The sequence below is a fragment of the Varroa destructor genome, unplaced genomic scaffold, assembly GCF_002443255.2.
Source record: "Varroa destructor unplaced genomic scaffold, Vdes_3.0 BEIS01000003.1, whole genome shotgun sequence".
In the NCBI taxonomy this organism is placed as follows: Eukaryota; Metazoa; Arthropoda; class Arachnida; order Mesostigmata; family Varroidae; genus Varroa; species Varroa destructor.
This window is the reverse complement of record NW_019211456.1, coordinates 25990734-26018703: the sequence shown is the minus strand read 5'-3', so window position 1 is coordinate 26018703 and position 27970 is coordinate 25990734. Positions and strand designations below refer to the sequence as shown.

General features: G+C 46.5%; 1 protein-coding gene across 11 annotated transcripts in view; it reads right to left on the bottom strand.

Annotated features, from left to right (window-relative positions):
• Positions 1–27970, bottom strand: part of LOC111247343 (transcription factor GATA-3-like) — a 110437-nt gene that overhangs the window by 14055 nt on the left and 68412 nt on the right. For 8 of the 11 annotated variants that reach the window (XM_086982639.1, XM_086982637.1, XM_086982638.1 and 5 more), the window contains 3 exons: positions 10751–11278; positions 9910–10137; positions 3370–3521 (listed from right to left, as the gene is read on the bottom strand). In XM_086982639.1, the coding sequence (XP_086838765.1) occupies positions 3370–3521; positions 9910–10137; positions 10751–11278 (908 nt within the window). The remainder of the gene's footprint in view (positions 1–3369; positions 3522–9909; positions 10138–10750; positions 11279–27970) is intronic. The other 3 variants (XM_022798141.2, XM_086982642.1, XM_086982643.1) reach the window with 3 other exon arrangements.

The window sequence follows — 27970 nt, the reverse complement described above, 5'->3', positions numbered from 1 at the left end:
TAGAGTAGTTCTGAGGCCCATTCTTAGCTTGGGAATACATTGCATAAGAAACTATATAACACTGACAGCGATGAAATAAGGAAACTTTCTGCTGTCTAAATTTAAGTCTTTGCACTCCATTAGCCTGTAGCTCGGGTAATCATAATATCTATTACAGTTCTACTGCCGCCATTTACCTGCTACTGCGTGCCATGGCCACTGTGGATGTGGACAACAGTCAAACACCATAGTTCTAGTTAATAAGCGATAGTAACACCATTCGGGGATGGCGCCGACCTAGATTCGTCCACGATTATCTAGTACAACGGTACTAATAGCGAACGACAGGATAACGCAACAAGACAATCATTATAGCTGCAGGACTGTCCTGTGCTTTTCCTTCAAAAACCTTTCGCGCTGGCCTCTGGCGTCCACTTAGTGGTCGTTTGCGCCCAATACGTTCGCGACTATAATGTATTGGGTTTGCGCTCCCGATGTCTGCTGAAGGCGACTAACTGTTGGTCATCACAAAATAGCCTCGGCAATAGACGCCGATCTGTAGGAGACAACAAAGCTTCCCTAGGACGAAGTGAAGTCGAGGATCTGACGGAACCGCGGGCAGTGGCACAGACCGTCAATCAGTCAGTCATCTAATTGGTTACCTCACTGGATTGCCGGCTGTTGCTAATGAGGTATCAGCGTTGCTATCGCTGCCTGTGCAAGTTAAGCGTTGCGTGACGCTTAGGAACACGAACACTGACATAGCAGAAGTCCACTGGCGTCCATAACAATCTAAGCGATGGTGGCGGTGGATTTTTCCACGCCACGCGTGCCGTATGTACGTGCGCGTACTAAGACATACAGCTTTAGCTACGATGCATAGTAGTATATACTCTCATTATAAATTCCTTCATGAGATCCAGTGAGTTTCCAGTGCCGTAAAACAGTAAACAACGTGCCAAGCCGAAAAAAACGTACGCTCAGAGCAAAGGAACCTTATATATATGTAACTGCGATTACATTCGGTGAATGCCAGCCATGGGCAAACAAATGGAAGATAACGGCAAAGCAGCGAAGAGTGCCATCGTGCGGTTGGACAAGTTTCTACTACCTAGCGGCTGGTTTGCCGACCGAAATGACAGAGTAGCGTCTTCAAAGCTGCTGCAGATCACAATTGATCTGATTACGTTTTCCGCAGTCGCTGACGCTGTTGTTGCTGGAGGAAAAATGAATCTATTCAACCCTCGTAATTGCTGCTTTCGTTGCTCAGATACTGCTGTCGTTAAAGTCACGTTGCTATTTCTACCTGGCTCCATAAATTCTTCTGTTTTTATTTTAACCAGTTAGACGTTTTTCAACGCCTTCTATATTACTAGTGCTCTTCAGTCTATGTCGATGTTTGACCGGCGGATACGTGTTGATATATGACGACACATAGATAAAGCAACCTTTCCTTTGTGTGACTGCCAAAGTAACTTCTGTCGACAAATTATATATATTCAATACTATTAGAAGACCAAATGCCTTCGTTTCAACATGACATATGTTTGTAGCTTGCGCTTTCTACTAATACGAGCATCAAACAAGAGCTACTAAACAGAACAAGCTTTAGCACTTCAGTCAGCCATGAAAGCCCTCGCGTTGCGTTAACCCCCCTATTGACTATATCCTGTTTTCATATATCGCTTACCAACGTTCCACCAACCTTTGGTGGTTCTTCGAGGCTCCTGAGACTACCGACACTGCGGTATCTACGGCCTGTTTTCCTCGGTTTTCGTGCTACCATTACTTAATCCGTCCGAGAGGGGGTGGCCGCCACGCTGGTTGCTGTTGGGAGCCGCTATTTAAAACAATCCGCGCTGCCGGTACAGGGGCATTTAACTTTACGATCGGAAAATTTGTGGTGCAGTTTGGTCCCCACCGCTAAAATCCCTCACTACGCTACTGTTAGCAGACTGAATTGTGACGTGAATACGGCGGCAGTGGCAGTCGCTAATGTTGCTATGGTTTTCCTTATCAAGAAAGCGGCAATGTCCTGGTTAGAAGTGACAGGAGACCACCTGTAACCTAATTCTCCGCCGCATTATTCGTTCAGTGTTAACGAGCAGCAACAGCAACTAAACAAAGCGACAATCGCAGAATCGTCTGCAGTAGCAATTAACCTTTCAAATTATGGCGGTAGCGTGCCTAACGTGCCTCTGTCTAAAAGACGAGTTGTGTCGATCCGTGGGGAACAAATACAGTTCGAGCGGTCTAGTCGCTGCTATATGCCAAAGAAGGTCGCACAGTGCGTCCTCTCGATAATGGCGCGAAACGTCGAGCCAAGCTACTGAATCAGTTATATATACCTGTCCAATGTACAGACCCTTGGTATTTTTTTGCTTTATGCTCTCATCATAGTCGAGGCAAGGCCAGGGCCTAACAACAATGGCGGTGGTGCCGATGCGTGCCAATCCCCCTCCCACTCCCCCGCCAGATTAGTCGGTTGAGTATCCAGGCGGCAGCGTGCATATCAGTAGTACTAATACTATCTAATAGTGGTAGAGGGAAGCAGGCCACGTTAACGGTGAAGGCAATGGCCTCGGCTGCAGCGGCATTTTGCCAAAACAGGAAGTACGGAAGCTAGAGATTGAACAACAGCGGACAAGGGGCAGCAGGGGGGTGGGTGAGGTTTGTGAGAAAAAGAACTCCTCTCTTTCGAGGCTTAGGTCGCTTTAAATTTATAATGATACTCAAACGAAGGCGGCGCGAGGTAATGTGGTCACGTTCTGCGACAGAGACAGGCGAAGAAGACAGACCCGTCAACCAGTCAGTTTAGTGGCTATCTACAGTAGATAACAATGTAATAGCTTCAATATATATGCATTGAATGTATACACTGGTCCATCTTGGTGCTTCGCTTGCTCGGCCGTGTAATGGGGGCTGGGGCGAAGTCCAAATACAAGCAGTTCGGGACCGAGTTTTGTACAGGATATAAAAGAGACGTTATATGTTTGCATGTAATGCAAACATATAACGTCTCTTTAGGCAGTAAACACGCTGTTGGCTGTCATTGAAGGTACCACTGTCCTTTGAAACAGGACCTACAACAAAAGGAGCAACGCGAAATAACTTCCCAATCCCAAAGTGTAAATAGCCAAGCAAACATTCTCGATGGAACATGGACATTGTTAACGCTGGTCTGATTACCATAATTGTTGAAACAGTTTCTCTTCACGGAAGATTAAAAATAAATTCTCTACTTGTAAACGAAGCCTATAATACCTATTTGCACATCCCAGTCTAAATCTTTACTCCCGCTATTACTCAGCGTGACATAAGGAAAATTTTCTGTATCTTCCAAAAATAAACATATACTCTACTTTTTTACCAAGTTGAATGGATACTTACGCTGACCAGTCTTCGCTTGGGCTTGATAAGGGGTCGGTTCTGACCGTTCATCTTGTGGTAGAGACCGCATGCATTGCACAGATAATGGCCCGTTCCGTCGCGTCTCCATAGCGGCGTCGACGTGGCTCCGCAATTCACGCACTCTCTGCCCTCTGGAGTTGATGGTTGTTGTCAGGAGCGCAAAACCCAACAACAGTCAACAAGAAACACTTCAGTTAGTAAAAATTAGACACGAATTACGCATCTCGTATTATTTGGTCACGTCTGGTCGCCAACTAAGGGTTTGACGCCGTAGCAACCCGTCGTACGATTATTGTGGCTACAACAACTGCTTGACCCATGCACCGCTTTTAGAGCTTTCCGCATTCAAGGGAAAAGAAGTAGACAACAAATGAACAAGCAGTCTCGAACGAACAAAGGCTTAAGAAAAAATGTACGTGCACTGACAAGATATATACCACCAAACCATATGGAACGCTAGCAATGCTGTTGATTACGCCAGCTGTGATGAAAGGCTGAAAAACACATTGTTATTGTGCTATGTAATGACTAGTTCAATGAAAGGTCACCACCGACGATCTTTGCAGTCTTTGGGAGTTTCAAAGTAAAGACTCTTTAGTTCGTCCCGTTTGGGGGAACGACAAGAGGGACACAGTCTGCCAGGGAAATCTATCTGGATGAAGATGATAAGGAAACGCTACATTCAAATACTAGGGTCACTACCGTTCCACTGGAAGATAACAGCTAGCGTTGTACGTGTCCGGTTTGAGCTTTAAAGTCGGCGTTGTCGGGAGAAGCGGAAGTTTTGTCAGAATCTTCACTTATCAGATGCATTGAGTGAATAATCTATAATCGTGTACCTTTGCTGTGAGTGACCACTAGCATAGTGTCGACAAGTAACTTGACGTGGAAATTGGCAGACATTGTTCATGATACGTATAGCGAAAACGTTCGACAGTACGCTATTGGCAAGGCTATTATAATGCTATAATAAAAAAATAGTGAAAAGGGATATTTAGGTGGCTAAGCGAAGATTTTGTGTTAAAAGCGTTGGTTTTCCACAAGCAGCGTACTTGCTACAAACTCATTCTGTGATTTTGCCAGTTGTTGCCTCATTCGGGTAGAATCAATATAACATCGTGTCGAGAGAAATCGAAGTACTAGTTCCGAACGTTTCATCAATCTCGCATCGGAAACTATTTTTACGGAAGGCCAACAATAACTAGAGGAAAGCAAAAAACACACACAGTGCACGGCAACGACGCGATACAAAGAGGCTGATTGTGTAGAACATCTAATAGTATTGTCAACCAGCGGTCTGGGATCAAGGAAACGGCAGACTTTTTCTCTGCTGTCACAGCCTGACTGCTTCTCCACTTACACCTAGGGTTACTTTCGACGACCTACGGTCCGCAACGACAGTCTGACCCATAGCTAAAGAGACTGCCACTGAAGCTTGTCTGAAACTGTCTAATATTAATCTTCCTGCTAAACGTTATTTACTTCCTGTTCCGATCCACCCACTTCTCTATGAGAAACATTGCTACAGCGTCCTAAAACGTGATTAGTAGACGAAGGTACCCCTATATATCCATGATAGTATTCAGGCTGACGACGCGATGTCGAAAAATGGAATACATCTCCTTCATGTTGGTAAGCCGAAAAAAGCTGCACAAAGCTCTATGTCTAAGGGACGTTTCGGCATCAATATTTAGGCCATGTATTCAACAACGAAGACCGTTTGTCCTAACTAACCCTTCTTCTTCCATTAAACACGCATCAAGGAAGCCGAGACTTGGCTGTTGCGGGCGTTCTAAACTCTTTGCTTCTATAGTATACGCCGATTCGCTGCAATGTGTCCCCTATTCATTATTAAGGGAGACGTTACTGGCTGTAAAGTTTCAGTGCCACTCCTCGTATAGGTAGCATGCAGTCGACAAAAACACGACATTGGATATAGCTACAGCTTTTCTTTTTTTCTGCTTTTTCCTTAGGCGGTATCTAATGGTACGACACGCTCTTCAGGCCTTATGCCTCGTCATTTGAAGTGTGTATCATCGGCATCTGCAATACTACATCTGGTTGATACGTCTAAATGAACACTACAAAGACACGGGTATGGTCGAGGTGCTGCGGCCAGTATTGATGCTACAGTTACTTCTCTATAGCTGTTCGCAAGTGGCCTGCATTGTCTGGTAGTATCGCTTTTGCCGCCACCGGTGCTTAATCGTGATAAAAGAGACGTGGGTTAATTTAAAAATAAACAATCGCGTCCCGCCATTCTCTCCCTATCTCTCATTGTGGTTCTGCGGTCCTGATCTTTGGGCAGCAGCGGCGATTCACTGCGGAGCCTATCCAACTGGACTCCTCAAGACGGTTGGGTGCCCCTCGCAGCGAGTTTCGTTCTTCATTCTGTTTTCGTTCTTCGTCATCGTCGTCATTTTCTTTTTCTTGTCTTGTTTCTTCTTTATTTGGCCTGTTGTTAAGTTTCGCACACTCTCTCGTTGTGCCCGCCGGTTTTTTGGCAAACTATTTCACGACGTTGGATCACACCATGCAACGACGGCAACGAAGACTGCCGTAAGATCCGCCTTTCCGGCAGAATACAACAGCGACAGTAACAATAATAAAACGAAAGCCGGCCCACAAGAATTGGGGTGATAGGCCAGTCCGATGACGTGAAGAAGACCGGCGAAACTGGGGATCGAATTAAATTGGCACACAACGCTTTAATGGTTGTTGGACGACGACGTATGTCGTACATGCGATTGGTAAGATGTAGTAATAACATCGATGTACTACGGACAGGTCGCCTGAACGAATGGGCATCGGCGGCCGCGAAAGGATCGACGGCGATCTGTGATTAACAAAAGAGTCTCTAATTGCCAGCGGCTCAACTCAACCTTCTGTTGCCACCGTTATTGGAGTATCCAGCTGCTGTTAGTGTTGTTAGTACGCCTCAAATCGCTCGCGCCTCCTCCGTACATCATTGAAGCTCAAGTCGGTGCCGTCGATGTTGTGTTTGACTCGTTGATTAGATGTGCTTGTTTTCTCCTGTTGAATACACAGATGTTAGTAAAGTTCTGTTGATCTCTTCTGACCCTTATGTCCCTCGATTTTAAGAAGGGAAGCGCGGCCGTTGCCCCTCTGTGAGAAGAAGGTTCCAATAGTACGATAATGTACGTATCGACACGGAAAGTGAGCCAACTTGCTGTTGGGCGGTTAGATAACGCAGTTGCCAACACCGCGCGTGCGGACAGAATTACGGCACACGTATGGACGGATACAACGCTGTATATGAGGGGAAGAAGCAGAATCCAATTGAACTCGCAGTTAAATGAACGAAGTTGCTTGGCGGTAGGCGGTTTTTATTTGACTCCCATTTTTCGACTATGGTTTAACAAATACGCACATACACGCTTGGCATGGCATTACAACCGTCAGTGGTACAAGCATCATTACAACCGCAGTTACTATCACAGCTACTGAACTATTATTCAACTAAATGGTATAGTTCAGAAGCGCTGATGGTAGTCGCGGCAGAAATCAGAAGAGAAACGACAACTGCTTCCTCATCGGCATCAGCGCCATTCGGCAAAGGCCCCAAGCACAGTCTTCAATAGCGAGCCAACGAACAAATAGATGACCGTGCACGAAATCATAGCAGTACTTGTAGCATTGGCGCCGTGGTGACGTCGTGGATGTTGCGGCAGTACCGACGAGGGTTAAAGTGGCAGATGAACGCCTTTTCGATGTGTTCTGTCGCATCGATGGGCGACAAAACGAGTAGTTCTTCTACGAAAAGATAAGCAGTGCAGTAGATCTTTGCAATCAGCTGTAAAGAAAAAACATTTTCAGCCATCCGGTCGTTGTCCATTTGTTATTACTCGCGTTGTTGATGCTTCGGGGTTTTTTGCGGCCGCTGTGTGTTTTCCTGCTTTTTTTTTGCTGGAAAAATTGTATCGTCGCGCTATCACATAGTTAGCTTGCCGCCCATAGACAACAATAGTATTATAGACTTTGCCCTGCTATGACGCTGCTTATTGTTGCGGCTATATGTATATGCAGCCAAATGATGATGGGACACTAAACGGAACGACAACTGCACTCTTTTGTGTCAGCTAGATCCCGTCGTCGGCGGCGACGGCGGCGCGTGCTGCTGAGTTCGTCGTGAACATGACAAAAACGTGCAAAAGAATAACCAGCACCCATCGGAGGTTCACCCCCCCCCCCCCCGCCCATTCTAGCATCTTTGTCGTCAAATACGTCCCATCTCTTCCTTCTTCGCTTTCACTGTATCAGTTTGCTACAAGATCAGCGTCACCATCTGCTGCTGCTGCTGAGCAACGGCCTACCTTGATTGTGTGTTAACAACAACAACAACTGACAACAAAACAGGATTGAAATGTCGATGACGCTTCTGTGTTTACGGGTTGACGAGAGTGATAATGATCAACTGCCGTCAAGAAGTATCATCGCTCGTTTGCTCCATCGTATTAGTTACACTGTTGAATCGCACGGGCAGTGACGTCTGCACGTGTCCGTCTATAGTGCAGTCACAAATAGTAGATGTATCTATTTGATGAGACGCGGCTATGGGCTGTATCCTGTTGCGTTGTCCGCTGCATGACGCTTGTTAACAACAGGGATCAAGCTCGAAGCAATTGTGTGTGTGTGTAAACTCTTCTTGCACAATGAATTTGGTGTACCGCAAAATGCACACAACAGAAAAAAACATAGAAATAGAGCTCTAGACAAGCATTATCAGATCGCCTGGCGACCAACATGTCGTTGGTGCTCTCCTTTTTGGATGCTCGAAGCTGTTTGGTGTATCTGTTTTTCTACATGCCCCACCAACTGCGCGCAACTCTGCCTACGAGACCTTTTTGAAGGGCGCAAAACAACGGTAAACGGACGAAAGGCCGAAGGAATCGATGCACATCTCTTCGTGCCGTTGTTGTCGTTATAGTCCGATACCGCATTTAATCTGAATTGCCGCTTCTGTCGTTGTTAAGTTATCTAAACAAACTGTGATGTTAAGTTGATGATATGTGCTCACGTATGTCTTCAATAGATCAGCCTTGCCTGTAGCCTGCTCGTCTATACTATCGGCAAAAGTTACCGTAGTAGGGAAGGGTGAGGCTTCACTCGTCTTTGAAAAGAACTTCAGTTCGGTAGTCATGTGAACCCATGAAAAAAATATCGGGGGGAGGATGAATAAATGCGGAGGGTGAATGAGTCGACGAGGAGATTATCGCCATCCCCTGTCAATGTGCTTTGGTAATAGCTGATGCATCTATATGGTACAATACATTTATAGTTAATGGTGTTAGATAAGCGAAGTTACCGAAACTGCGATAACACGTCCAAATAATGAGTAGGGCACTCGTTATTCTGTTCTTAGCGCCGTTGTCTTACACCTTTTCCGCCATTGCTACACTGTAGAAGTGACCAACTACGAGGTGTCAGCTGAATCATCTGATACCATGGCAGAAATGTCGTACCGCGAAGGGCTTCTCACGAGCTTTTGCATATCACCAACATCTGTGCATAGCCCATAAGCTCACGAACAACTCGCCAGTAGTTTATCCATCGTTACCACTACAAAATGTTGCATATCGCAAGGATAAAGGAACGACGATAAGGCCTGCCAATGGACAAATGAGAAAAACAAAGGATGCCAACAGAAGCTCGTTTTTACCACACGGAAAACGCAACTGATCCATAGACGAAGGAACGGAACATCGTTATTTATCCAATCACCGAAAAAAAAAAAAAACTCAATGATGTCATATAACAACTGATAACTAACCAAAGCCTCATCGTTACGCACTTGATAAAACAGTGACAACAACGGCAAAATAAAGGACGTAATAAAACAAATAGGACGAAAAATACAAGTAACATATGTATCTAAATGGGCGAGACAACACAAGATAAAGTTGCTCCATACCGTCATTATTGTTGTCGTTGTTGTCACAAAGAGGAAGACTGACGGAATGGTATATGAACATCCTTTGCAAACGTAATAGTTACTACATTCCAACTCAACTCAGTACTGCTATCAAGTAAATCCATTCGCTGGGTAAAATAAAGCAAAAAAAAAAAAGGAAACGAAGTTCACGTACAGTGGCCAATGGCATCACGATGCATCAGACCACGTCTAAGTACTCCATCAAAGCTGAAGATCATTCGTTTCACGAAAATCTCTTCTTCTGCTCAGTAGCGATTCGTTTTTCCGACGAATTCGTGCTATACAGGGACACATGCAACTCAGTGGTCATAATCAAGGAAATCAATCAGGGCATCTTGATGACGATCCTGGATGTACGAGCTGTTGCGAAACATGGGAGGATTGGGGGTTGGGGAGAGGGTGCATAAACGCGAACACAAATGAATGCCTCAATAACGAGAGAGCTTTTGAGGAGCTCAAACATAAACGACAAAAGGAACCTACAGAAGTCTACTTCAGTCGAGGGAGTCTTTTCGTGGAAATTATGGGATGATGTTGGGGGCTTTTATTTCATGTCGTATTGTTACCTCCGAACGATGAGACCTCCGAGGAGCGCTGGCCCGCGGGTGCGGTGGCAGGCGGGCTGGCGCCCCAGAAATACGAGCCCTGCTCCAGCGGGAAGGATAGCACTGCACTTTCTGCCAACATTGGACCTCCAACGCCAACACTTCCGCTTCCTAGGCCCCCAACAGCGGAAGGGGGACTGCACAGGCCGGAGCTACCTGGTGTCGAACGTGAGTCTGTAGTGGTGCGTCCTGTGCCGTGAAGTTGATGCGACGTGTAGTAACGTAACGTGGCCGTGTGGTTGGTTCATTTGACGCATCGATTGATATGAAAGTTGGTGTCGGCAGTGGTCAATCAAATATAAGCGCGCAGCGTGCAAATGGTGAGATAGAAACAACAATCGCAGTCCGAGATATTTTCGTACACACAGACAAAACAGGAGAGAGCGACAGCGAAGCCATACGATAGTATCGTGTTAATGAACTAGTTAGTAAGTGACAGGCGACAGAATCGTAAAGGCCCAAGCTATAGCTCTACAAGAATAGAAAACACACGGCAATTTTTCAGGTGAGGTGTGTCCTACCTGCTCTCTATTGTCCCCCGATTTCGTTCTGTCCTCACTCTAAGGCTAGGTTAGGTTAGTTTGCAAGTCCAATGAAGCACACAGCATAAAGCTCGAAAGCGTAAGTTGGAGGAAATAGTTAGATACGAGAAAGTGAGTTATAGTGAAATGGCTTAGCGTAAACCGTGGTCAAGTCAAGTGATATAGACGGTGCGACAGATTTGATGCTTGAGCTAGAAGAGACTTTCGAGTTCAAGTGAGGACAGCAAGAGAGCATGTGTGGGAGAACACCTCAATCTTACCGGCACTGGACCTCGTCTTGCTCTTAGGCTTGCTCGAGGCGGGTCCGTAGCCACCTTGGTTGTACTGTTGCTGGATTGATTTTACACTGTTGAGCAGCTGTTGATGATAGCCTGGGTGGTAGGGCCCAAGGTCGCTGCCGGCTGGATAAGCCGACGCGCCTTGGTAATAGGCCGAATGAGCGGCCAAGAACGAACCTTCGTTACGCTGCTTAAATGACTGGGCTGCCTTAACATCCTCAGCCAGGCTAGCCGAAGCGTAGTCCGCTGGCAGCGCCGTCGCCGATGGATCGGGCGTCGCGTCCTTGGGCGGCGTCGGTGGGAACGTAAAGAGGTGCGGTGATGAATGTGATGAACTCTGTGACGAGGGCGCAGACACTGCGCCGGGGGGTGAATGTGGAGGTTTCGCCCCCTGCACTGCTGGGAACCACGACGAGCCGTGGGCATACGGCAATGCTTTGCCCGCGGGATCCGAGATCCACGGATGGACAGGCGTATGGAAATGTGGCCGAACCATATTGTTGCGCGCTGCTGTAACGGAAACAGTAGAAAAAAATGTGCATTATTTACAACTACATTCGTGTTTGCCACTATAATCTATTCTGTATGAACGCATCGTAGATACGTATAGAGTCTTTATTAGGAAAATACGATTTAGATAAGCTTTTTTCGTTATTTCGTACTACGTGTAGTTGGGGGGGCAAAAAAAAGCGATGCCGCTCTTATGCCCTGGTGTGTTTCAGCTCAACGTATTTGGCTATTTTAGCCAGCCAGTTAGCTTTTAGCTGTATCAGCGCTAACCATACAAGCGAAAGCTCGTTTAGTAAGTTATCTCTCCAATAATTAATCAACGAGGGAAGTGATTTTTAACTAATTACCTTGCTCTCTTACAAAATGCGCCGTCTATTTACTGACTTTCATCCTTCTTTCGTACCCCCTTTGTGCGTTTCCCCGAGCAAACAGTCAAGTCACCGCAGCGCCAGCGGCGACGAGTATAATATCAGCCTATCCATGCATAGTCGTCGCTTCTCCCTTTAAATGAGATGACGTTTTGTAAGGGTCTGCCGCTGCTGTTGCTAATGCACCTCACTTAACCAACCTCAGCAGCCTGCTGCCTTCACCACCAGGCGGTGGGCATTTGTGTGAAGTTATTGCTGCTTGTCTAGTTATTGTTGTCGGGTGTTTGGCCGCGGTGGCATAAGAGCATTGCTCTTATGGCCATACAAGGTGGCAGTATGGCAGCTGTCGTGTGAAGTGCGCATCGTTGAGATGATTAATTCCATTCTGTGTTTTCATTTCTAAGGCCATCATTTACTCGAATGCTCGCTCTCGCTCGACCACCCGCCCGCTCCCTGTTTTGCTTCGCGTTCCATCGCTTCCCCTTCGGCGTTAAGCAAAAAACGAGCCCACAAAAGCCTTCCTAGCTATAGAACCATCAGCCGCCAGCCACATCACTGGTCGAAGGCTGACGCTCTAGATTATATACGAACGACTGCTTTATCGCCAACAACAACCACTACCGCTGCTACTAGATTATTCAGCATCAGAATCAACATCCGCATAACAAATAAAATGGAATATTTTCAAATTGTCGTAAAGTGCTGTTCTCGTCACTGCGGTATCCACCAGGCAACACTGCCGGTCAGTGATCGCGGCTCCTTTGGTTATTGTTCCTACTTTCTGTGACCACTGCTGCTAGGACTCATAAATATCATTAGGTGTACTTGCCATAGCCATTACAACAAGTTATATATATGTCGAAGAGAAACTCAGACCAGTTAGCTGCAAGGGACGACCAACGCTACCGGTAGATCCTTGATGATGAGTGCAATGCCGTCATCTTTAACGTTAATTTTGTTTACAGCAGCGGCGGCTGAACATGACTTGTTTTTGTTGTTTTAACGATCCAGTGGTTATAATTGCCCCTGCCCCATTTCGGTCTGCTGCTGCTGCTGTTGCCTTTATATGATTAGTTTTCCTCGTGCTTCCAAGTGTTGTCGTTGTCGCTGCCTGTTTTCCATCTATAATATAATATATAGCCGTAGGCACAGTAGCCTGGCTTGCTACCATATACAATCCGCAAAGGCACAACGATAGCGTGGTTGCGTAGGCAATTCTACGTCGTTCCTCAGACGGTCCGTTACCGACAGCGGCGGTCTAGTCCAGCTTTACCACATCTTTCACTTTTGGATCATTTCATCTCAGTCACCACTCCGACTGTTGTCTTCACTTGTCATCTCTCCATAACTTAAAGGATAAACGCCACCTTCATCTGTATTTATAACGGAGGTGACGGTAGCGGTAGCAACTGGCGCATGCCTTCGCCGTGGCGTTCTACGATCGGAGAACAGTAGCTTAGGATCTGTTACAAATAAACGAAATCCTTTTTGGAAATAACTTACGACATACCCGCATTTGCATCTGCCAGCTTCGTGCTTCATCATCATCGTGCGTCATCGTTGTTCTTGTGCTTGTCTCACGTAGACGAGCTACAGTAATTCCGTAACTTTAATTTGCAATCGTACCAATATTAGGAACGCTGCTTCGTTTGCTCGCATTGAGCCAATGTTACTGGCGAAGGAAACAATAAGATGATGACTGGCTCTTCTCTCGTCAACCTCCATCACTTCAACAATTTTATCTATTTCTAAGCGATTCTTCACTCTATGCCCACGTGCCTTCGTGTGTTGTGGTAGAGGGATTTTTACCACATCGTCGATTACCTTATCGCTAACTCGCTGCCTGCGAACGACGATGACGTCGTTGCCAGTTGACGCGAGCTGGCTTCACAGCGGCAGCCGCTGATGGTGCTCTAGCGACCGATATGGCCACCGGCGGCAGTTTCGTTGAGAGGTGCTTCGTCATCGTTAACACGCTACGCGTGTCCTTCAATTGTCGAAACCGTAGAGGACCGAATTATTCGGCGCTCATTGCTGCTGCCTTTGTTACGAAGAAGACTGGCCGAAATCATTTCTACGCGAGCTTTACATGGTAACCTTCGTACAATATGCCATATATGTATCACAATGTCACCACCAGCAACCGAACCGCTGAACTGCTGCGTGTGATGATGGCTCACGACAACTATGAAACCATGATCTTCAGCGGCATTTTTAGCAGAAGTCAACTGCCGATAGCTTAACCTCAACGGAAAGCGAGCCATTTACAGGGAGGGAATTCGAGCGCTGGCAGATATCGAATGGCAGATGTGGGGTCGTACCATCGACATCGATGAAGTGGGAACTGAATAGGGCGAATGAAGATAGAGAAATGTAAAGATCACTTAGCTGATGTAAATGCAAAAAATGAAGGCGATCGTTTGTGAGGTATCCATGCTTACCCCTTGCTCTGCCTCACCAGCTGAACCAGGCCTTAAATGTCTCAACTCGATAAGAAATATCTTGTGAAGACGGTCGGCTTTCTGTTCTGGAGGAACATAGCAGCGTCACTTCGTAGCTCATTTTCGCCACTTCACACACACGTGTTTTCTGATTGTCTAATTTCTATGTGCTGTGCTTCTAGCTCACGTAATCACTCCTGTTACTCCTGCAAATAAACATGTATGAACACGTGTAAAAAAACAAAAAACACTTCAAGTGAAAACACACATCAGCAGTAGCGTAAAAACGTTGCGTTTTTTAGGACGAATCACATTAGAATCGCTACTCTTCAACCTATTGCGGCTGCTATTGCCGCCGCCGCCGCCGCCGCCGCTGTTATTGTTACTGCTCGTAAATGATAGTTTAGACATTCCGGTAGAAGGAAGGCGATCTTGCTTGTGTTTACTGCCTGCCAAGCCAGCTTCAGCTTGCTCGATTCGGCCGTTTAGTCAAACTTGTCCAACGCTATTGGCCGCCAGACGAACGGAATAGACCCTACGGTTCTCTGTTTCGTCCAATCTAAGCCCATGTACTACTTACCGATATATCGAAGTGAAACGGGCGAAAATCAAGATGAGAAGCAGACAGAGAGATAGACTGAGAGAAAAGCCGATCAAGCCAAAACAAGTACATGAGTCTATATGGCTTCTGCCTTCCGTTCTTCTCGTTTAGTACGGCCATTATCAAAAGCATTACGTATGCCCATCGGTAGCAGCACTTCCAATGTCTTCAATACTGTCATAACATTGGTGACTAGTAACGTCGTATTGACGTAGCTGGCTTCGTAGACGCAGCGGAGTCGACGCGAGGGTGCTCGCTGTCTATATGGCGGTGCCCAACTGCCGGAGGTCCTATGTCACTTGATGACGAGAGCTATCAGAGACGTCAAACATGGAAACAGCTACCGTAAAGAAGGAGACGAAAGAGATTGCGCCGTCTCTTCTCAACAGAACTCCAGTCAAATGCAGTACTTGACCAAATACAACAGGCAGTCCATAAGGACGAACTGTGGTTTGGACGATCGTTGCCCATCTGCAGGTTTTTCCATTGCCTGTAGTCGGCTGTTAGCCTACATTTTGGTGCTGCCGCCGCCGCCGCCATCGTCACCCTTCATGATTTTATCCAGAAGGAACAGCGGCTCTCCACAAGTGTTTTAATCTCTCCCGTTTAGCTCCCACAGCCCATCTCCATAAGAGATCTGTTTGAGCTGCTCTATTGCCTCACACTCTCACTATGTCGTTCTCGTCGCCGACACAACGATGAAAAACTAGCGGCCCGTAAAGGCGTAATAACTTCATCTCATGTACAACCCATAACAATAATAATAAATAAAAGCAAATGTCTCAATGCCGTTGCTGTTGTAATAGCGGTAATTGCAGCGTCTAAACTACTCCACACCGTTCCGCTTTATCGCTGAATCCAGCAAGCTCTTGCTCTTTATCCTAGCGTTATCGTACGGAGCCGCCTCTGAGCAGACGATTTTCAGTTAAGTTAACGTCAGCAAAAAAGGCAATAACTATGCATAAATATCGAAGACAGACGACATTTTGTGTTCTCGCACAAACACATTTAAAAACAATCGTTATTAGGCCGTTCGGTTCAAAATTTCGGTGCATGTGGCTGAGGACTTCTCTAATCTGCTTTAAATGGAAATATTGCGCCTGTGCCAAAATGTCGATAATACTATATTAATTAGGTGATTTTAGGAGGTTGGCGTGGACTATCATTAGCTCGGATAAGCAAACTGACAGATCGTCCCGTAGATCGTACGCATGGCGTAGATTGTACGCATGGCGTAGCCCTTTTTTCCGGAGACTCTTATTCTCTAAACGGGTCATGAACGTATTCGTTTAGAAGCGCCGGTCTAGGGACTAGGTGCTGCTATAGCATCAGCCTAAGACAGTTCTAAATTAGCGCATCTTACATATGTATAAGGCCCGACATATATGACTGTCGATCCGAATTTAAACATGTATGTACGCCCGTGCTTCTATGTCTTCACATTGCTGCATTTTTAACTTATTTCGTCCGTCTACTTCGCCCAGTCCAACTCCTGAATAGCCGCATCGTAATAGTGACCGAATGAGAGCAGTTGGTAGTTTTTTTTCTTTAATACGGTTCCGTCCTCTAGACGCCACGGATATCAGAGCCGGCCAAGCAGCAGAAGCAAGCGGCTAACGGCTAATACCGAATTGCTCAACGTCGGTGCTAAGAACAGAGAGCTCCGAGACGAATAGAGACATTTAGGATATGATATTATATTATATTACAGAAGCAGCAGCGGCCGCGAGCGACAACCCGTCTCGCTTGCTAAAACATTACATTAAGCGGGCCATAAATTCACCTAAATGGCCCTGAGTCCCGTTGGAGTGAGATGTTATTGGTGCTCTTGGTGCCCCGTCGACGCCAAAAAGATCCGACAGCGCGGCTCTCTATAGCAACGCCAGCGGCTGCAGTGGAAGGCACACCACAAGCAGTAGGGTTCACAACCCCTGTTCTGCGGCGATCACTCGTCGACGCTCGGACAATCCGTCGTCATGCGAGACAGCCCAACATCGTATCGCGTTCTCGTCAAACGTTTGTACGGTCAGCCAAGACAGCAAATAGGGACCCTTGGAGCACCCTGTACGGCCGGACTACACCGCGAACGGCACTCGGCACCGGTAGAAACTCACTATGCATCGCATTACTATGGCCAGGCAGGCAGACAGGCGGATGGATGGATGGTCGAATCGGCGAGCGGACATAGCGACAGCAGCGGCGAACCCCGGCAACCAGATCGTGAACACGGAAAGCGGTGAACGCAGAACAAGCTATGACGTTAACCAATAAATTCCACCGGAGATAGTCATTAAAAAATCACAACGTTAACGCTGATCATGAGCGTCAACGACAACGGCAACGGCAACGGCGACGGCGACGGCGACGGCAGCCACGATAGGAGCGTCGAGACCAGCTTCAGTAATATCCGTAACAATAACAAACCCGAGACGCGGCCACCTGAGCTAATCGATATTAATTTACAGACGATGGATAATAACGAGATATTGAGACGGGAAAGAACTAAGTCTTTAGTCTTCAAGGCGTTTTAGTCTTCAACCGGACGACGATGAGCCATTTTCGTCCCAACTGTGAAATAGAATAAATCAGTTTACACGAGCAGAAAACGGAATAAACCGCGGTAGAGTCTTTATTCTGATGGACCGTCTGGCCACAGATAACCGCGGTAGATGAACGTTACAATATAATCACAATTAAACAATATTGTACCGTCGTTGCATTGGGGTGTCGGCAACGGACGAAGATATCCTCAATGGACAAAAGTGAACCTTATGAGGGTAGCGTTCATCGACGCCTAGTTCCCATATTTACGAATGATCCAATGACGAAGCCTACTAAGGCAACAGAACTGTGTAGGCACAAGGGATTGATAGAGAAATAAACATTAACACGTATTTCGTATTTATATTTTGTCCAGTTCATTTTGTTGGACTCGTTTATGTGTACACGTATATTTATCTATGGTGTCTGTAAGTAGCTGTTCGAATGCCTTGTCCTGACGACAGCAGCCTGTCCTATAAACAGGCAGACATTATACCTAATAGGCGTAAGTGGGTACGAGCTAATACTGAGCATCGTAGCTAGACGAGCTCACGAAACAGGTTGGTCGAAAGCCTTTAAGCAACACTGGCTAGCTGGCCTACGCTACAGCCTCGAAGTCTTCGCATTTTTCGTGCTGGCCCATTGACCAAATCGCCGAGTAATGGCTGAGCACCGTCAGCAGCGTAAAACAGCTGGCACTACCTGAACTATTGCTACTAATACTAACGACAACGATATGCAATTGAAGCGGCTGACATCAGCGATGCACGCCTTCTCATACGCTCTTGCCCGCTCCGAATGGGGCTACTATTAGAGCAGACGGCAACATTAGTGAACCGGTCAGACCAAGGGGAAACTTAGCCACTACGTTACGAGGCAATTCATCAGAGCACGGAGCGGCATATAGCGAACAACGAGGCAATCAGGGCCAGCGAATGTCGAATTAACAGACAATTTCAGAGAGACAAAACCGATTATCTACGAAAAAATTAATCACTTATCTAGTCTAACTTAACAAAAAAAACCAAAACGACGAGGATCGGTCACGTGCTCGCGGTCGAAAATGATGTTCCTCGTTATTTACTGACGTATCACTATTCGCACTCAGCTATTAAGTACTGCGATGTAATTAACTATAACGTCGTTACAGGATGTACGTTTCAATTGGTTCTTCGCTTATTTACGTATCGAGCCATTCATTCTCGATTCACGCCTATCACAATTAGCCCACCCAACCTTAGCCCAGTTTCACGATGTCAAGCCAGTGTCTCTCGCTGGCATGCTCTCCACATGTCGTTCGGTTCGTCGTAGGTTCGATTTCTAGCTGTAGCACAATGGCTACCGCCCTTCGTTGTCCTTGCAGCCAGTAGACGTTCGTTTGCTAAGGCTGTTGCTGGCTACAAGAAGCGGGTGCCCAGCGGATACCTGCTGCTCCGCGCGCCCGCTCACTTGCTCGAGTGGCGAACGGGACCGCGCGAGAGTGCGTGAACGATGAGAGACCCCCAAAAAAAAGTGCGATAGGAAAAGACAGAGTGAGCGTGTACACTAACCGACGAAGCGAGGGGCGGTCGGTGGCAATATATTTCACCAAAGGCGAAGACGAACGAGAGAAACACATAAAGCTAATGGCTTAATTCTCGTCTCTTTATTTGGGCGCCCAGCTTCGGTTACTCGTCGCGCGGCCAGCGGTCCCTCTAAACAGACGTCAAGCAAACGACAGGCATCGCCGTTGGATATAAGTGAGCATATACACGCACAGCGCGTTAGGTTATCTATTATAAGTGGCGCTTTTTCTCTACAGAATCAGAGTAACAGCGACGTCAATCAGACGAACTGACAAACTGACCGTGGCTCTGGATGCGATCAGTCGTAGTCAGGTGTGCATCTATCCGCACCTAGACGCATACCGTACGTCACGCGTCTACGGCGGTACGGATTGAGCGACTTGTGTAAAATACATCTCTTGACGTCTCTATTGATTTTAGTCTTTTCTACAATTTTTTTCCCCTATTTGTTTTGTCGACAATGAACCAGCCACTTGGGCGAGCACAATTGTGCCAAGTTTTTCTGCGATGCTGGCAAAAGATAGATTCCTGTCACTTTTAATTGTTGATTCGGCATGAAAGAACAAGCACTACCGCCGTAATTACTATACGGGGCTAACCGTATAAATAAGCACCTGTTCTCCCAACCGTTTTACAAAATGGCTGTCCTGAATAACCCCTGCGAGGTGGCTAATCATTTCATGAGGCCGTTATACAATATATTGTACGTCGGACGCACCATGTATAGATTCTATCCTACGATTACAACTGATCTGTTGGTTGCCTATATACAGGCTCAACAGTTTTTGCGTGCGTAGGCCTTGAAAACTCCCGGTATACAAACGTGGTCGATTAATTCCAGCCGAAACTTCGCCTCATTAGTACCCAACCGGTAGAGTGACGAATGGCGCGTTCGTCACGAGTACCCAACACGATTAAGCAGACAACGACCGTCAGCAAAGCTTCCTCACCAACTTCAAACTCCGACCAAGACCATCCGATAGGAAAATTTCTGCCTCTTTATGAAATGAACTGCCACTTCATACTTCGGTCGCGAACGCCTGCTCTTGAGATACAGTCCGATTATAAGCCAAGCTAGACTTTGAACCCTGGAAGCGTACCTGATCGAATTCGTATGGAGACGAAGCTTTCTTGCTTCGTATTGCCTCTGTGAGTGTTGTTTGTATTACAACTATTATTGTGACTTGTTTGACCTGTACCCACAATTCACACGTTCTAACGAGCACGGGAGAAGATCCGCAAAAAAGCAGCGGCCACATAAGGACAGCCTGTAGCGTTAGAAATCATTGAATGAATTGTGAGGTCGTCAATAACAGCACCCGTGACAATAACACAACAGCCGCAGCTACAAATGTAACAACAAGGGCCCAAGCAAGCTTGAATTCAAAATCAACCATGTGTTTGTTGTCGCTCATTGAGAGAGAACGAAAAAAAAAAACAACAGGACCATCATTGTTGACAGCTTTTTGCCTCGATATTCGTTCCTTAAGCCAGTCGCAAAGTCGAAACTGATTCACGACTGAAGAAACGGGGAAAGTTTTCGGCACGATCTGTCATTCTAATTCGAACAATTCAGACAATTTACAGGCATATAGTGTTACACTGTCGTGAGTTTACGTAAGTTGACAAAAGGCTCCATCACCATGAACAAATCCCTGTTCGAAGTGTCAACCCGCAACCGTTGTTTACGATATTTGCCCGTCTGGAGAGAAGTTGAGGTACGACACATAGCGCGAACTAAATACAGTGAGAATGGTATCCGCCATATAGAGGAGGTGCATCAAAACCGATTTCACAATTGTGGCACGTGGCCAACGGCCGTCTGCGTAAAAGCTATTATTTGAGCTCAAACTTGTTTATATATCCATTGCTTCATCTTGCTCATACCTTCAACAAGCCTTCTTTTATACATACACGTATAAGTACGAACGGGGTTAGCTGAGCGAAGACTACGCGAGGTTCGACTTTGATGAAGCCGAATGGTACGCGAAACGAAGTGCGCGATTCGAAAGACGACCATAGCTGCTCCGGCGAACTTGGCACGCCCAACGGAGCGACGGCACCTTGGGTGCATGGAGCATCTATCTGGGGATCAACATTTGATTACTACCTGGATTTCGTGGCGACAAAATTGCCAGCCAATGTGGCCAACTCACCGTCTCCGTGTGTCTGATTCTGAGACGATGGGCAACGCAAAAATTAATTAGGTTGACTCTAAGAATTAGTTCTGATGACTCGAGCCATGACGACCCTGAACCACTGCGGCAAATTGTTGTGTCGTGACATGACCGCCAATCACCGCACACAATCCCGTATACAATCCACGAGCACAGCAGGTTACCGCAGGCGATCCCTGGATGTTGTTGCTTCACGATATCTTTATAAGGCAAACCGGTCACCAACGTGGTGGATAGCGATCGATTCATATAAAAGTACAAATTATATTGCTTCTTTTTCTTGCTCACTCGTGTCATGTCGTTGGCGCGATGCAAGTTTTTCATTCTCAGGTGCTTAGAGGTTTTATGTATTCTCAATTTTATAGCTTTAAATTAACTTCTGTAGTCATGTTGGCCGAAGTATTCAGCAGGGTTGCTTTCGCTAGCTCCGATCGACAAATACGATTAGTTGGGCTTCAATCACCGCACTTGGCATGTAGTGCACGTAGTGTTTTTTTGGGACAAGGTTGTTTGGTGGTCGATGAACACTTGTCCTCGACCTATCCGAAGGAAATGTGCAAGTGGCTGGCGTCGAACAGATCACTTGTGCCTGCATGCCTTCAATAAGTATATGTTATATTTGTATGCATGCAGAATGTGGCATGTAGCAACGCTCGATTTGGACGAATTTTCGTTTAATAATCGCACAGCACGCAACGCGCTGGGTGTACATGTGCACTGAACGAGGTATCGGATTGGAGTGATTTGTCAACATCATTGTCATCCTACTGAAATCCTATGTTACCATACCGAAGTCATAATCCTTATCTATTAGTCTGCTAGGTCGCGTGTCTGTACGTGTGTGCCTGTGCGCACGCAGGCCTCCTTCATATGTACGAATCAACATCACTACGTGCTCGTCACTGAACGAATCAGTGCAGGCATTGCGCTGTTTGCTGTTCTCCTGCCGAGAAGCGTTTCTCAGGAGGATTCGAATATTGAAAATCAATATTCCGCTACCAACGGCATCCACAGGAGTGTCATTGAGTGGGCCCTGCTGTTGCCCACGACTTGGCCCATTTGCCCCAATTTATTCATTGACGAAAGTTGACAACGATATAATTAGTGTTTCGACACTGAGGACCACCCAGCCGCACACTTCACTTCATTTCACTATAATGTAGCCATAATTGTCCGCTGCAGTATAGCTGCGGCCTAAGCTTGAAACGTTTATATTTGCGACCGCGCTCTTCGGCAGGCAGTACACTGAAGATCCTTTACGGTGGTCGTGTCAGTGAGTCACAAGACGATTGGCAACCTAACAGAGAAGGCTTCCTCGCTTCGTTCGTCCTAATTCGACCAGCACAGCTGAGAGGGGTTCAGCCGTATTCTTTTTCCTTCGTACAGAATTTCTGTTAGCTGGCGATTTAAATGCTGCCCGCTTCAAGTACAGCGCCCTACGCACCTGGTGGGGACCCTCGAATCGTCTGATCATTTCCCCACGCCAGGATATCTATTCCCTCGGAGGCGCCACGCGCCAAAAGCGTGCTCCAACAAAGGATGCAATCGAGTGCGCCGGATACAAACCGGACGCAGGACCCAGTGCAAGGGCACTAGGGCAACAGGAGTGTAACAGGGAGTACACATTCGGCCAATTAGGTTTGGGCGCTGTGGAGCCGGCTTCCTGCTGGGAAGGGTTCTTCTCACCGTCGCAACAGGAGTAGCGGAACGGAGTCATCGTCCTACCGGTGGGAGTCACCGTAAGTGAGTGCCGGCCAGGGAAAAGTAAAGTAAGCAGCGTCGTTCATTGGAATATGCAGTGCACTGCCTTCCGAATAACAACTAAAAAAAGAAGAGAAAGAGGCGCCGCAGGTTGCCGACCTGCAGGATATTATTTCATCATTTAACTACCAGTAATAGGGTCTGGCGGCTGATCCCCAAGTGGTTTTGTTTTTTCTGAGAGTTCACTTGTGCTGCTGCTTCCAGAGGGCTGCCAACGAGATGATAAGCCCGTTCGCTCCGAAGCTACCACAACTCCCAGCAGCGACTTGCACTATAAGGCGATGTTTATATACCATTTTGCTTCGAGGTGTTAAGCTGTCATATGGTATGTTGTAAATTATTCTTGCAAAACAGATTGGGTGTGTACGTCCTCACCTATTCGTGGACAGCAGTAGCAAACGTCATATCATAGTAGACGCCTTGTTGAATAGTTTGCTATCAGCTTCACAGATAACTTTGCTACTGGAAGCTAAACAGCAAGCGCATGTCGTGCTGCCCGTAGTTACTGACAGCAATTTTCAGCAACGATATTCAACTAATTTCGATAGATTATAGTCAAATGAGATGAACTGGGCTCAACCGTCAAAATGGGGAAACCCGGATACGGTGATGTGTCTTGAGCCAACTCTCGCAAGCATATTGAGGCAATGGTTAATAGGGGGTGGCAAATACAACTAGGACCAGACTCTCCTGTGGTCACGTTGTTGTTGTTGTTGTTGTCAGTAAGTCAATTTATGACACATAACCCCAGTTAACTTAGCTACTATAATATAACGCAGCGACTACCGGCTGCAGCGTCCCTCTGGTTGTAATGACTGGGCCACGATCGGCCCAAGAGCTGGCTGTATCTGAGCCATCGTCTACTCCGTGTGTGGAAGATAAACCGCTCGCCAGCGAAACGGTCCGTACATCTATACGCGGCGAGTGTCGAGAACATTTTGGGAAAACAGTCAAGCAGTTTTCATGCCACACACAGATATATATATATCTATAAACGAACGAATGCGAGCACGGCAATAACCAAAGGGTACCTCACTACAGCTATCAGGCCGACCGCATACTTGAGCGTATCGATATTTCGGTAAGTAGTTAGCTAAGTTAGCTTGGTTTCTCGATGCTAATGCTATCGCCAAGCGACAAGTGACCGATGACAGCGACATAATACATCCTAGCGGTACAAATGCGGATCATTTTTAAATCATGATAACGGCCAATAACAATAAATAAGTCTAACATGAACGACAGCCTATCGGACCTACCTCGATCTTATTAGCGTTTCGGTCGTTGCTGCCATTGCAATAGTTATTGTCGCTACCGTTTTTTTTTTTTTTTTTTTTTTTTTTTTTGTCTATCTAACAGTTCTTTCTCTTCGATCAGCTTCCTTTTGGTTGTTTGTCGCATTGTGTAATACAATGCGTTGGAGCGACGGTCCCTGGCGAGCTGCTCCGCCTGTCGTTCCGAGTGTCAGCTACGAGCAAAAACGAGAACACCTAGATATTTTGCTAGATAGAACCATATAGGCGACATGGTTATATATGATTGACCAGTGGTACTTTTACTTTATTACCTTTGATGCTGTTGTTATCTGTGAATGTAGGGAAGGAGGTGGCGCTTTTATCGGTGTTATCCAAATGGCTTTTGATAAACGCATTCATAAAACACTTCCGTAAAAAGCGCGTATATTCCTCTGTGTGCTTTACATATCAATAATATTCAACAAAGGTTTCCATTGACTGGATCTTATATGCCCCGCACGAAACTACTAGGCGACCGTTCGTGTGAAGTACTTGATTGTAAGTAAGATATCCGTATTTCAATCAAAAAGCCGGGTATTATTTAAGCCAAATTGAAAGCTGTACGCAACGTCACCCCCAAAAAGCCGGCATCAACTGTGCTTAATCACTACGATTCACAGCGATCGGACACGAAGGATGATAGTTGTGATGATTACTTATTATCGTTGCTTTGTTGTGATGAACACATGACAGTGAGTTTTCATCTTACCACCTAACTCTGCAACGGCTCAGATTTTTCTGTGTTTTTTTTCTCTGTGCCTGGTCTGATCACTAAAGGTATTCCCAACCAGCCAGTTGGTAAGTCCAGTCTGGGCGATCTGAGCACGCAAAGCTGTCATCACCGCATCGACCTGACATGCATGTGAACGTCCGCGGACATCGCTACCGCTATATTTATATAGAGGTGTCAGAAATTGGTTTTTTGCCCCATAAATAGTCAGTACTAATAAACACGTACTGACGCCACCACAGCATTGGTGACTTGAAGTAGAACACATCGTGAGATTGGAAATCCGATGACCGATAACCGATCAAACAGTGATAGCAGTACTACCAGTAGGGTCTCTAGCCCTGCCAACAAGATCTTGTCTCGGTACGCTTGACCGACAAAAAACTTTTCAGTACTTCATTTTCCATTATGGTCTAGTTAGTCCCGTTTCTTTTTTTTTTTTTTCTTTATCAGTGGTAGCAACTGCTAAAACAGTCCGCTATCAACAAGCTATGCGGTCCTTTCGCCAACTTCTTTGGACGAATTGTACAGCTGCAAATGGCCCCCTTCTAGACATTCGTTGTTAACGTTTCTGTTGGCGTAGCCACCTCTGTCAAGATGTAAATCTAGCGTCTGCTCGAATGGCCGATCGGGATCAAAATGAAATGGAGTATGGAATGCAACGGAATGGCATGATCAGGCATACTGCAATTTTCGAATGGTCGGCCAACTACCGTCGGCCAAAAGCCATCTTCTGTCAGCATTTGCATAATAGTTTCGTAGCAGATGGGGTACTCCGTAAACGTACTGCTCTTATTTAACCAGTACGAACACTGCCGTACCATATGCGCATCCTACTATAACACGCTGATGGGTAAATACTCATTAGCGCCATCCAGGCTGTACTCGACGGTCTGAGTACCCGCCACCGCGTCATAATGGCTCCCGGGCTTTCACTTCAATGCAGCTTTGGATCGTCAACGTATCGCCGCTACATGGAAACAAGCACGAGAACGGGACGAAAGTTGACCAGAAAAAAAAAAGCTTAAATGAACCTTCGATTGTATCCACTTAATCGTCTCATCGGTGGCCTCTGTTGTGGCCAAGGAGGAGACGACAATCCTATACGTTTAGCGTATTGTTTTTCCACGATGTACCACCAACGGTTTCGCTGTTTGTTTTCATCGATCTTTCTTTTTTGATGGTAAAACAAAATTGCATAAAATTATCCGTATAGATGCACAAAATTGGCTGAGACTTCAGTCTGTATCACATCGATCCGGCTATTTGGTAGCGGGACGATGTGTGTATGGGCGGCATGGTGTTATTCTTTGTTGCCATCTATGTATACCAATAGTATTATTACGGCCATCATTAGTTTTCATTTTTCTTCTATTCTCTCGATGTACTGCTCGTAATTTTTTTGACAAGGGCAGTAAATATTGCATATGCTTTGTCCATTGCTTCAGCGCTTATATAATGTAATAATAATAGTTATTTTTTAAGCATTTTTTTCACTCATCTTCTATTACTAAGGGGAGTAAATGTTGTGATAAACGTGTATTGTCATCTGCATAGAGACGAACAGGCACGCTGTTTTACTCTCACACAAAAAATGCAGTCGATTCGTGCCGTGTACGTGTGCCTGTGCCGTGTATTAAATCACCATATTTCGGTGGCTTCATTTAGTTTTCGTTGATTCTACGAGCTCCCAAGAAAGCGAACGAGAGAAAGATAGTTATTTTTTCATCGATATCATCGTTTTCCCGAACTCAACTCTGTTTGAGTGAAGCACACAAGTGAAGGCCACCCATGCCGAGGGGCGTCTTTCGGCCTGTCGTGAAATAATATCTTTTAAATTCATATTTTCTGTCTCGTCGCCCTTCGCTCTGGCCGCAAAAGCTATACCCGTAGGAGCAAGGCTCTAACGGCAGCAGCAGCAGTATCACCCACAATGAAACCAAGCACGGCAAACCTGACAACGTCAATACCAGCAGTACGATGGGTGCTGTTATTTTCTTGATACTCCGACAAGTCAACAACAGCATCCACTGCGATGACGGCAAAGAAAGCTAGAGGGTTCAGTTAACCGGCCGACGTTAACTGGCCATCGTCACCGGCGCTGAGTCGTCCCCCTGAGTCAACTCTCCCCAACCCTGGCGCTAGAAGCCGCTGTTATAATCCTACTCGGATTCTCTCGATGAGCGCGAACGAGGGCACCCATTAATAGACGGCTAACACAGACACATAGCATTCTGTCGCGTAACACGTCGACGCTGCTACCATAGCCCGCGTATGGATACCGACAAGTATGTACCCATCTACTAAATTTGTTTCAGGAACAGCAAAACTAGCAGCGATTCCGCTCGCCGTCGTTCTCGCTAACTTAACCCGGAGCGAGCTACAAATATGGCGTACGTTCATCGGCGGCCATCATTATCAGAGCTAAACATGAGGAAGAAAGGCTAGCGACGAGGAGGGCATTTAGGGCTGACGTCAGTGCCTGTTGTAGTAGCAGAAATAACGACAGCAGCATCAGAAGCCGCAAGCGAAGAAGACACTGCTGCTGCTGCTGCTGCTAGGCATCGTTGGCACGGCGGCATTTTGAGCCAGATATGAAATGATCGCTGGTTAGCTGAAAAACTATCGTAACCGGCTATGTATGATGAGTAAGTGGCAGTTGCTCGCTGCGTAGTAATCATCCTATGTTGTTGTTACATCGCTGTAGGTCGGTCGCCGCTCGTTGTTGGCCGTTTATCTCGCCACGTACATAGGCGATATATATTTCAACGACGTTAGGGTGACTCGGGTGGTCTGGTCTGATTCGGATCCGCTGTTAAGGTTGTTGCTGCCACTACTGCTGTCGTAACTAGCACTGCCGAGCAGAAACGGCAATTTGTCATACGTGGGGCACCGAAGCAACGGCATCGGCACTCCGGCCACCACCGCTATTGAAATCGGCTACGACCCCATGGACTCTCTCTGATGAGGCTTCGGGTGGGCTGGGCCACCCCGGAACTGCGGCAGTGCCAGCAGCCGCCGTCATGGCCGCGCGCCGTCGCTTCGAGCGGAACAGCGCAGACAGGCAAGCGACTAAAGGATGCTCTGGGTGTTCAACTAAGGGTTCCTCAAACTGGTCTTGTCGTCGCCGTCGCGTTTAAACGCTGACGATGTGCGTTGACGCTCATGATGGTAATGCTGATGATAATATTTTATAAGACGATACCTGCCGCT